Source organism: Vipera berus (genome assembly GCF_964194415.1).
Source record: "Vipera berus genome assembly, chromosome: 5".
Classification (NCBI taxonomy): Eukaryota; Metazoa; Chordata; class Lepidosauria; order Squamata; family Viperidae; genus Vipera; species Vipera berus.
Window position 1 is genome coordinate 89,921,626 of NC_138207.1, and position 12,629 is coordinate 89,934,254.

The 12,629-nt window shown below is 40.0% G+C and overlaps 1 protein-coding gene across 1 annotated transcript in view; it reads right to left on the bottom strand.

Moving 5' to 3' along the window:
- Positions 1–399: 399 nt before the first annotated feature.
- The window catches only part of PKD2L1 (polycystin 2 like 1, transient receptor potential cation channel), a gene marked incomplete at both ends in the record, with an annotated part of 41,801 nt that continues 29,571 nt past the window's right edge, over positions 400–12,629 (bottom strand). The window contains 9 exons of the mRNA XM_081329689.1: positions 400–615; positions 2,749–2,875; positions 3,611–3,747; positions 5,287–5,404; positions 5,571–5,692; positions 6,664–6,762; positions 7,745–7,865; positions 11,417–11,598; positions 12,291–12,461. Of these exons, the coding sequence (XP_081185815.1) occupies positions 400–615; positions 2,749–2,875; positions 3,611–3,747; positions 5,287–5,404; positions 5,571–5,692; positions 6,664–6,762; positions 7,745–7,865; positions 11,417–11,598; positions 12,291–12,461 (1,293 nt within the window). The remainder of the gene's footprint in view (positions 616–2,748; positions 2,876–3,610; positions 3,748–5,286; positions 5,405–5,570; positions 5,693–6,663; positions 6,763–7,744; positions 7,866–11,416; positions 11,599–12,290; positions 12,462–12,629) is intronic.

Below are 12,629 nucleotides of genomic sequence, written 5' to 3' on the forward strand. Positions count from 1 at the left end.
TGGGGATTACTGTGAAAGTCTTAAAACCTAGTGCGAAATTTGGGTCCAGTTGGTGATTTAAAACCAATTGAATCCAAATTTTAAAATCCAGAGAATGTTTCCTTTTTCATTTCATTTGGTCATATATGGCCAAATACTGTAGATAAATCCCTCATGCTCTGTCTCTTCTGCATCTATCAACCATCAATAGGCTAATAGAGTTTAGAAAGAAGTTAAAAGAACTGCTCGCCCAGCCATTTCTGACATGTATGGAGTGCCTACCCCTGAAAGCTCATTTTTGTAAAGAAAGGGGCAAAAATATGCCTAGAGGTAGGATGAAAAACATAATTAAATGCTTTACTAGTCTAAGCATAATGAAAAGGCAAGAGTAATTAATGCCACATATTATTCAGCAATAAGCTAGAAGTTCCTGTTAGATTTAAACTGGATGTTCTTGGGAGTTTGACAGTTTAATAGATCTAATCTGGACAGAAGGGGATAGACACCCTGACTCCTATTCAGAGAGTTCACACTGATATAATTCTCCTGCACGTGGGCTCCTTCCAATCCACTCTCTTCTGCAACAACACTTTCTGCAGTCTGTGGAGCCAGATTTTCTTGAATCAGCTGTTCTCCCTGCAAGCAAGGAGAGGGAAAAGACACCTGTGGTGAAGGAAAGACCACTAAGGCATTCTTCTAAAAGCAAGGATTTTACCTTTCTTCTACGGTGGCACTCAGCTATTGCTCTGTTAGCTTTTGGGGTACATTAAGTGTAGCATATTGAATTTCAGGGGGAAAGTAAACGGCATAAATGAACTGAGTGCCAACAAAGAACAAAAGAGAAAGGTACTACCGGTAAATAATTTCCGATATCTGAATTCAGTACAGATTCTTACATCTAGTCCACATTCAGAATCCCATTTTGGTTTTAAATTATCCCATTTGATTCATCATTTTATATATTGATATTTTCTAAATTATCATGGGTATTTTTTGACAATATTATTTTTGTTACACATCACCCAAAGTCACGTTGGTTGAGTTGGGAAGCCTATAAACCCCTATATTATTTAATTAATAATTTTCCCTACCTGTAGGATTGGTGTGATGGGAAATAAGATGCACCATGCACCATCACTGAATCATCTGACACCAATCCTGCAGGTAGGGAAAATATTAATTAAATAATATAGGCCTTTATTTTTGATCTTTTAATCTGGCAGATAGTTGGAGTGAATGACAAAGCAAAATTTTAGAGGTTTTTTTGTGGCAGCAGGTTGCCATCACATTGCTGAATCATTTTTCTGCCATGAGACTATTAGATATGGCCAAGCACTGTAAATGTAAGTTAAATGTACATGATCTTTTGAAATTTAGTAGTGCCTGGTTGAAATCATGTAGCTTATTATACAACTATTCACTTTGTGTGAGATGGGCAGCCATATAAATTTATCAAACAAGCAAATAAATTCAGGGGTCAAAAAAACCAAGATGAAATCCATAACCCAAAGTCCTTTTTTATGTGCAGAAAAGGAGTGGGGCTTTCAGCATGGAGTCACTGCTGCCCTCTTTCTTTTTTTGATCCTTTCCTGCAGACCTCCTGGTGGTTACCATTTTACAAGTAAATTTATATAGAATGGAAGTCCATTTTTTTCTACATTTGTTGGATAGTATGTGTGGATCGTGTACTGAGCACTGTCGAGACTTAAGGATATCCATTATTGATTATGCACAGAAATAAACTAATTTTGGTGCCCAGTGTGGGCTACAAAATGTGCAAACAACTATGTCTTTTTCCTCATTAGTGCTTTATAACCTTTAACATAAAGGACAGTTATTTCAAAAAGTTATCAACTGGATTTATTTACTTTTTAAAAACTCATTTTGCCCTTTATTTTGGTCATTTAACTTGTACTGTACAAATAGTACCACTTATTGTACAGTCTTTCACATTCATGTGAAAAATATGGAAACTGAATTGTCCTTTTAAAATAAATTTACATACATTGTTTGATTTTAGATATTTTTAGAACGTGTATTTTTGTAGTTTTGCTTGGTTTAAGTTCTTGAATTTTTCTTTGTAAAGCATGGTTATAAGCAACAATTTTTTATCCTTATGAACATCTTTCAGATTTCATTTCATGTCATTTATTTTTTCTAAGTATAAATGCCATATCTAGAGCATTTCTAGCATCATCTAACCGTCAATGTGCTGATTTAATAGTGATGTGAGTTTTATGTTTCCATAAGGAGTGACTGATGCTAAAACAGGGGTGTCAAACTGCTGGCCCGTGGGCTGGATGCATCACACAGAAACCGTGCCCACCCCATTGCAATGGGGAAAAAGTTGTGATACGTTGCAACATGTCACATGATATTACGAGTTTGACACCCCTGCGCTAAAAGATGCTGTAAACAGTATTTCTCAACCTTGGCCAGTTTAAGTTGTGTAGACCAACTCCTCAAATTCCCTAACCAATATGGAGAATTTTTGGAGCAGAAATCCACACATCTTAAAGTGGCCAAGCTTGAGAAATCTTTCTCTAAATTACTGGTGAGAAAATAACTCCCCATCATGCTGTAGACCAGGAGTGTCCAACCTTGGCAACTTTAACACTTGTAACTTCCAGAATTGGTTGAGGAATTCCCCATGCTCGTTGGGGAATTCTGGGAGTTGAAGTCCACAAGTCTTAAAGTTGCCAAGGTTGGACACTCCTGCTTATAGATATAAACCATCTCCAAGCCATTCCTGATAGTCTGCTGACATACCTCAGGGACCAAGTCTTTTTTCTTCATTTTGCTCCTTTCAATGTCTTCCAATTTAATTACCAAGGCTTCTGTCTTGGATATGATGCCACCCACAGAATTCTCCAATTTTAGCACTCGCCGCAGGAGTCTGTTGAGGGGGAGAGAGGGAGGGAGGAAGGTTTTGAAAACCCAGTTTTAAAATAATATCTAGGATAGAAAATAGCAACCAGTCAAGGCCATTCCCTGCAAGTACATTTGCATCTGATTCTGATGCATGCATAGCATCTATCAGGATATGAAGTGTTTCTCTTGGTTACAAGTGTTCCTGAGAGTAGGAATATAACCTCAGCAAGAATTAATGGATCTGGTTTACAATTATAAACAAAAAGAGAGAGAAGAAGCTCCATTTCAGGGAATACAAAGCAATTCAAACTATGGAGGAAGCGCTATGTTCTTGTGTGCCTGGAACAAAGGCATGGAAGATCCTGAAATTAGCAGTCTCATGGACAAAGAACAGGGAGAGTAAAAGAGGGCAGCACTGTAAACCCCCAACTTCCTATTTATACTTCATTTCCTCCTATAGGCAGTAGGTTGGGAGGGATAGAACACTGAGGGTTTGAAAAATTGGTACTCATTTTTGTTACCCTCATAATCTCACACCTAACACTTCAAAAAGAAACTTACCCGTACCATCTTGCTTTATTATGCTCTGCCAATGAAACAGGTTTCATATTTATTAATCAACATTAACAGGTTTGTTGGTCTCTACAGATATTTGTTAGTAAATTTAAACATTTTCTTTCACCATGGGGTCCATGTATTTTACTTGTATATTTTGATATGTATTTGATTATTGGGTAAAATCAAATGAAATATTACACACATTTGGAATTCTTCCTCAGAAATTTGGCTGGTTTTGTTCACTTGATTATTCTTTGCCTCTGCAAAACCAAGAGTATTGTCCAAAGTGTTGTCCCTGAAAGATTTCCCCAAATGCTCGATTTCTTCATTCAAAGCAACCTGATGAACAAAATTTAATCAGTTATTTAATCATAATGAGATTTCATTGCAATAATTTAATAATTTAAAATCTTGCAGATATGGATTTATGTATTTTCTTCCGCTGGAAGGAGCTAAGGAGCTAAGGAGCTCATTTTAATTCTCTGTGCAGCTAACAAATTTATGTCATAGCAATCTTCTACTTGATCCTGAAGCTCCTACCTATAGTGGGGCCTTCTCAATGTGCAATAGAACTATCCATAGTTGTCACACGTCCATATGCATTTTCACCCACATTGATCAGAATACATATATAATACACAATATTCCTAATATCAGCATTTAAAAAAACTCCACAGTGTCGGAATAACAATGTGTTGATTTTCCATCAGACCATGTTTAAGACCTTTTAAGAGCAAATAATTGGAAAATGAATAAATAACAAGAAAAAGCAAAGGCTAGAAAAACAGAAAGTCTCTGCGGTCCTAAAGCCAAGTCAGCTTATAGAAACAAGCTAGCTGACAATTTTAACCACACGAGCTTGCACATACGGTAATAAAGAAACTAACTGCTTATTTCAGCTTCTTATGCCTATGCAGGTGGGTTCCAAGAGTACAGGACCTGTGGCTGCACACACACACACACACACACACACACACACACACACACACACACTGCTAATAAAGAAACTAACTTAGGGCAAAAGTAAATGGGGAACTAGGCAAAGGGTGGGGAGAGATGTAAACACGGGTGGGGAAAGTCACATGGGTGAATTAGGTGTTCCGTGTAGGGTGTAAACCTTGTGGTCCTTTTCAAATGGGGTTGCAAGGGAGGGACTTGCACTTTGTGCCTCAGGAATAAAATGATGATTAAATCTATTTTGGGGTGTGCCTACTTGGTAGCCACCCACTCTTGCAAGAACATATTTTTCAATCAACTGCTTGCTGCTTTACTTAATGACTCTGTCAAATTCTTGGAAGCTGAGTGTGTTTCTCACAACAGTAAAATGCCTTCTTGCATGTAATACTAACGTGCACTTTCTCTTATTTCTATTCTTGTCAGAGAGCAGTGTGGTAGAGGTGAAGAATAATTACATATTGGTTTGCATATTGCTTCAGAAAGTATTAATTAGTTAACTTAAAAATGAATTGCACTCAGCTTTCTCCCTTTTCTTACTAAATGCATAAACCCCAAGATAGAGAAATCGTTATATGGCATGAGTCCTACCTGTAAAGTGTTTCTTAATTCAGACCATGGATTATCAGGTCAATACATTAAAGTTGAAACAGTGCCTACAACCCAGATGTCAGGCTCAAAACCAAGAATGACATGTGGAGTTCTTCCAATCTGAGTTCCTCATTGTTTAACACCTATAGAGAAAAAGCCTGCCAAACTGAGGACTCTACTTATCTGGTTCTACAATATACTCTGTGAACTATTCAAGAGAGGCTGCCTTCATCCTCTTTCTCCCACACATGATATCTGGGCCGAGTTGCCTCTTACTCCTGTGGAATATACCCCTCCTCATTATATTCCATCACAGATCACCTTTCCCCTTACTTTCTTCTCCTCCAGATCATTCCGCATTCTCTTCTGCTCTTCCTCATCAAGGATCTGGTTGCCATCTTGATCAAATTTTGAAAAGGCTGCTGTGATTTCATGTTCCGCATGACCCAGCCTGAAGAAGTTGGGTGTAAGGATGTGGAACAGAGAGAAGGGTGAACACAAAATCTGAAAATGTAACACTTAATGCATAAATAACAAGGCTGATACTGAAGTACACTGTTGACTGGTACAATGGTCTAATGAGGGATATTTGTGAATTTCACTGGAAAGATGCTTACTCTCTCAAACTGTTTTTAAAGTCTTCATATTCCAGCTCTTTAGTTCCTTTCTGCAAAGCTTTCTGCACATCAGAGATTCGGTCTTTTTTCAGCTTGAGCTTCATCAGTGTCCGGTTATAGCCCTAGAGTTACAAATAATGCATAAGAAAGTGATCTTCACTGTTTCATACTGTTGCCATCACAAGATGCAAGATTAGCAACTACTGGAGCAGGCTGCATGATGACAGAAACCCCAGCTGGGGATTTAATTCACAAGTTCCTTTCTATGGCTTTCACTTGCCCCTACATTTTCCCCCCTGAAATTACTTGAATAAGGCATAGTTACAAATATCAGAAAGAAACTGATGCTATGGTCACTTTATATAATTATGTTTGAAAAAAGTGACTTACAACTAAACCTATAACACAGAGGTTCTCAAACGTGGCCACTTTAAGACTTGTGGACATGGCTGGCTGGGGAATTCTGGGAGTTGAAATCCACAAGTCTTAAAGTGGCCAGGTTTGAGGACCACTGCTATAACATTACAGCATCCCCATGAACCCATGTTCAACATTTGGCTGGTTGGATACTGGCATGTATTTACTATGGTTGCAACCTCTCATGGATATAATCACCATTTGTGACCTTGTCAGCTGGCTTCCAACAAGCAAAGTCAGTTGGAGTTGCTTAATGACTGTGTAATTCACAGAATGGCAGCGATTCATTTATCAATCATGGCAAAAAGGTTGTAAAATCAAGCACGACTTGTAACAGCCGCCTTGCTTAGCAATGGAAGTTCTAGTTCCAGTTGTGATTGTAAGTTAAGGACAGGCTATGGTTCACTTCTCCCTAGCAGTCTGTTTTGATATGGGCCACTGGAATGACTGGACTCTCTGGCTTTCATTATGAGTGCAGGCAAAACACCAGAAAAGCTTTTATCACAAGTTGGGAACCCCCTGAGGGCTGCACTATATATTTGCCAGGGAAATAGAAATTCCCAAAGCATTTCTGGAGGTGCAGGAACGTGTGGGTCAAAGTGCTCCATAGCAAACATTCATTCAAAAACAACTTCATTCATAATAGACAAAATAAAGGTATAAATGAATGAACTACCTGTTTTAGGATGTCTGATAGCTGCAGTTCATTCTTCTGGTTTGAAAGTTCCTCTTTTACTTCGGAGTAGGTGTCATTTATAATAGCCAGAAACATGTTCTGTAGAAAAGAAAAAAATACAATGCAGATTATCTTGAAATTAAGAATCCACTCTTCTGAATGGTGCTTTATGAGCAGAAGGGGCAGGGGGATTTGCTCTGTACCTGTGGTTTTTATGTGATTTGAAGAATTGAAACTAACAGTTCAATAATTGATGGGAATTCCAAAACAAATAACAAATAATTCTTTTTTTCTCTGTTCTATTATTTCACTTTTTGAAAACCATGGAAAAGATTTTATATGAAAAACTAGGAATTTCTTTTTATGTTTTTGTTAGAATTATATGTTACAGAGAGAGAAATATTTATCAAAGTATCCTACAGTTGAAAGGGGCATTAAAACATTTACATCTGGTGCGTACTGACTTTGCTGAATACACTAAGAATAGAATAGAGCTAGAAGGGAACTTGGAGGTCTTCTAGTCCAGCCCCACCCCCCATTCAAGCAGGAGAACCTGTACCATCTCAGGCAAGTGACTGTCCAGCCTCTTCTTTAAAATCTCCAGTGATGGAGCACCCACGATCTCTGAAGGCAAGCTATTGCACTGGTTAATTGTCCTCACTGTTAGGAACTTCTCTTTAATTCTACATTGCTTTGGTCAGTTTCCAACCATTGTTTCTTGTCCTGCCGTCTAGTGCTTTGGAGAATAATTTGACCCCCTCTTCTTTGTGGCAGCTCCTCAAATACTGGAATATTGCTATCATGTCACTCCCATTTCTTCTTTTCTTTAGACTAGCCAAACCCTAGTCCGGCAACTGTTCTTCATATATTTTAGTCTCCAGGCCTTTGATCATTTTAGTTGCTCTTTTGTGAACTTTTTCCAAAGTCTCAACATCTAAGTACTAACAACTAACTATAGGACAGATCCATATTTCCCTCAATGGCTGGCTTACCCTAAAACTGCTTTTACCATTAGTTTTTTTTCCTGCTGTCCATCCAAAATCTACCCTCCTTTAAGTTCATTAAAACAAAATCAACTTACCAATAGCACAAAGAAGACAAAGAAGACATAAGTGACGAAATATATGGGTCCCAAGATTCTGTTGGCATTGTCAATAGCATTATAGTCAAAATCACCAAGAATGATGCGAAATTGTGTGAAGCTATAGAATGAAAAAAGGAATGAGTTTGCAATATAATTTTCAGGAAAAGAGCTTTGCTGAGATGGAAAGATTTAGATCCGCAAAAATATTTCCCCCTCTTCTTTCTGAAATACAGAACTACTGTTTTTCTCAGAAAATAAGACCCACCCAGAAAATAAGCCCTTTTGGGGTGGGCCTAATATAAGCCCTACCCCCAAAATAAATCCGGGGTGGGGGTGGGGGTGGCCAGCACAAGAGGGGGTGAGCACGAGGGGGCTGATGGTGTCTGGCAGCAGCCACAGCCTGCTGGCCCCTTGGTGCAGCGCATTTAAGTCTGAGTGCAGAAGCAGAGGCGGGGGGAGGCAGGTGATCTGGACATGCTGTGCAGCTGCCTGGCTCATGGGAGGCTTGTGGGAGGCTTGCATGGCAGCACCGGCAGCAGGTGGAGGCAGAGGCACGGGTGGGGGAGGAGGCAGATGATTGTGGCATGGCCGCAGGCAAGCTGAGAGATGGTAGGATGACATGGGTGACACATCAGGATCGCTTGCCTCCCCCACATGCCTCTGCCTATGAGTGGCTCTTCCATGCACTTTCGCCCAGAGGGAAACTGGAAGCTTTGTCTGTTTTCAAAAGAAAAGAGTGTGGCAGGCGGAGAGAGACAGCAGGGGAGGCTTGCGCCACCCGGTCCTTCAGCTTCCCCTGCCTGTCCGCACCGCTCTCCTCCTTGCCTGAAGGTGCGCTCTGCCGGCACTGCCCTCACCTCCTGAGCGTCTGCCCTGGGAAGCCCTGTAAGCTGTTGCGGCCACAGACAAGCAGACGGTGGGAGGGAGCAGGCAGGCAGTTGCAAATGTTTAATGGGTTCATAGTTATATATGGAAACCCAACTCTGAACTACTTACTGTGTTTCCCTGAAAATAAGCCCTAATGGGTCTTTTGATAAAAAAAAATTGTAAGACCCGGTCTTATTTTTGGGGAAACATGGTAAGTAGTTGAGAGTTGGATCTCCATATCTCCTCAGCATTTGGTGAACAAACTGAGCCTATTTGGTTTTAATATTCCTTTATGTAACTGGATACTTGATTTCCTTATCAATAGGCCCCAATTTGTGTGATTGGAAGAAAAGTTTCCAACTCCATCTCCTTGAGTACAGGTTCCACACAGGACTGTGTCTTGAGTCTGTTACTGTTTACCTTGATGACCCATGACTGCTGTGCCAAATCTGTTAGGAATCATATTGTGAAGTATGCAGACAACACAGCAGTGGTGGCTCTTATCTGGGATGACAATGAAGATGCTTATAGGGAAGAGGTAAAGGTTCTGGTGGACTGGTGCAATAAAAGTAACCTGGTTCTGTTGTTGTTAGTTGTGAAGTCGTGTCCGACCCATTGTGACCCCATGGACAACGTTCCTCCAGGCCTTCCTGTCCTCTACCATCTTCTGGAGTCCATTTAAGCTCACGCCTACTGCTTCAGTGACTCCATCCAGCCACCTCATTCTCTGTTGTCCCCTTTTTCTCTTGCCCTCAACCTTTCCCAGCATTAGGCTCTTCTCCAGTGAGTCCTTCCTTCTCATTAGATGGACAAAGTATTTGAGTTTCAACTTCAGGACCTGGCCTTCTAAAGAGCAGTCAGGGTTGATCTCCTCTAGGACTGACCGGTTTGATCAACTTGCAGTCCAAGGGACTCGCAGGAGTTTTCTCCAGCACCATAGTTCAAAGGCCTCAATTCTTTGGCGCTCAGCCTTTCTTATGGTCCAACTTTCACAGCCATACATTGCAACTGGGAAGACCATAGCCTTGACTATACGCACTTTGGTTGGCAGGGTGATGTCTCTGCTTTTTAGTGTGCTGTCTAGATTTGCCCTGGCTTTCCTCCCCAGGAGCAAGTGTCTTTTAATTTCTTGGCTGCAGTCCCCGTCTGCGGTGATCTTGGAGCCCAGGAAAATAAAATCTGTCACTACCTCCATTTCTTCCCCATCTATTTGCCAGGAATTGAGAGGGCCAAACAAGTTCTAAATGTTGATAAAACAAAGGAGATCATTGTAGATTTTAGAAAGAGCTGGCATAGTCATCCTCCACTCAGTATCAAGGGTGCAGATGTAGAGGTGGTCAACGGTATTAAGTATCTGGGGGTGCAGACAATTAACAATCTGAACTGGTCTCTCCACACGTCATCCTTCGTGAAGTGTGCAAACCAGCATCTGTATTTCCTGTGTTGGATGAGGACAGCACATCTTTCTCCTTCTGTACTGGCCACTTTTTACAGAGGCATAATTGAGAGTATTTTAACAAACAGCATCACTGTTTGGTTTAGTGGCAGCAGAGCCTCAGATAGAAAGAAGGTCCATACAGAGAGTGGTAAGAACAGCAAAGAAGATTATAGAGAGCTTGCTTCCCATTATTCAGGACAATGCTTATAAGTGCTATGTGCTTAGAGCTCAAAGCATTGTTAAAGACCCCACACACCCACTTTATGGTCTGTTTCTGTTGCTCCCCTCTGGGAGGAGGTTTCGAAGAGTTTCCAGCAAGACTACCTGATTCTGTAATAGTTTTGTTACCTATGCCATCCGTCTGGTAAACTTGCAAGATTTGTTTTTCTCGCCATGTACATGTATACAACTTGCAGTACTATACAATACTAGACTGTGTTGTTTCTCTGTGTCATAGAATATATGTGGGTATATGGGTATATGCAAATTTTTTTGGTCATATTTATGTAGTGTATATTGGAGGTGGTGACCTTTTGAGAGCTGTACGCAATGAAATTTCATTTTAATGTATGCCAATTAATGTACATTTAAAGTCACAATAAAGTTATTCTATTCTATTCTATTCTATTCTATTCTATTCTATTCTATTCTATTCTATTCTATTCTATTCTATTCTATTCTATTCTATTCTATTCTATTCTATTCTATTCTATTCTATTCTATTCTATTCTATTCTATTCTATTCTATTCTATTCTACCCTACCCTACCCTACCCTACCCTACCCTACCCTACCCTATATTATCTTATCTTATTGATACTTTTGGTCAGGGGTGGGAAATCATTTTCTTTTTGTCTTTTTGTCCTGTCTGAGGCCAGAGGTGGTGTCGCTTGAAGAAGCAAGAACATTTCTTACTATCTGGTGGGTTTGGAGTTTGGACGGTTTCAAGGAAGATGAAATCTCTCTTAAGGCTTAAGCCAGGACTCTTTAAACTTGGCCCTTTTATGACTTGTGGACTTCAACTCCCAGAATTCCTCAGCCAGTTGGCTGAGGAATACTGTGAATTGAAGTCCACAAGTCATAAAAGGGCCAGGTTTGAAGACCTCTGACTTAAGGCATTTATTATTTCAGTTTCAATGCTGCTTGACTGCCCAGCCACTCTGGGCAGTTTAGTTAAAAAGTAAAAAAGAAAACAACATATTTCAAACAAAAAGAACAGAGCTGACCAGGATAACCTAACTCCTCATAGGAAATAATCAGTTCAAATTAGAGGTGAGCAGGCCTTTTGAATAATAAATACCTGACTGAGACCCTTGCCATGAAGGTGAAGTAAAAAAAGGAAAGGATAAAACGGAAGATACTCACATGCATTTAACAAAGGTGCTGAAGTTTTCCACTTGGGTTCCAAAAAGGAGATAGCCCAGTTGAGCGTAGGCAAAAAAGACAATGAAGAACATAATGGCAAAACCCAGGATGTCCTTGGCACATCGAGCAAGAGTGGAGGACAGCTGAGTCATTGTTTTGTTAAAGCTAATGTATTTGAATATCTGGATGGGAGAGGAAAAGATCCCAATGAAGAACCATAACCAGTGGTGGGATTCAGCCAGTTTGCACCTGTTCGGTAGCTATTTTTTTGTTGCCCAGGCCCAGAATGGACTTCCGGAAGCGGCATCCACACAGAGAAGCAGTTCACATATTTGAATTCCACCACTGACCATAACCCACCAACTTCTTAGATTTGAGTAGGAAAAGATGAAGAAAACCAAACAAAGACAATCTCTATCTGAGTTTTAAAAATTCAGTATTCTGCATGCAATGGAATTAGAGACATGTATAAATTGGCTTTCTCAAGTTATTTCACATTTACTATTGTTTTGCAATCCAAAAAAGGGGAAATGAGTGGAAATACTTTCCCAAGGCCATCTGTTGAATTACTCACCAGCTATGAAATATCTTCCCCCAGGAATTGCATTTGGCCCTGGCACTTTCAAGGAAGAGATCTTTCTCTTCAGACAGAATGTGTGACTAATGACGTTAACTGTTTTTATTTGGTTTTAATTGTCTGGTTATTTTTATTTTAGACTATTGGCCACCTTGAGTTCTCTATGGACAAAATAAAACAGGGTATAAATCAAAACAATAAATACCACCACCATCCCTTTATTGCCAACTTATCATCCTACTGAGTAGAAAATTCTTACTTTTCAAATTGGGATGAGAGATAAAGGATGAAAAGTACCTTGATCCAGGCAAAGAACAAGTTCACAGCATTCATGTTGTTGTACTGGGTTTGCCAAAAAGCCAGAAATTCGAAGTCTGCATAGACGCTGGGATTTCTTAGCAGTTGCCCCATCAACCTGTTGACTTCAATGGTACGAAAAATGTGGAATCCAATGGCTAAAACAGAAAGCTGAGAAAAACGTGAGATTCAATCAAAAGAGCAGAGGGTGGGAAAGTATTTCTTTCTCCTCTCCTCTCCACCCTTCCCTTGCCAAAACTCTGCCGAGGTATTCCAATGCACAGGAGCAAAAGTTGAAAAAGCCTAATCACATTCCCATTTTCTACTGTGATATCCTTA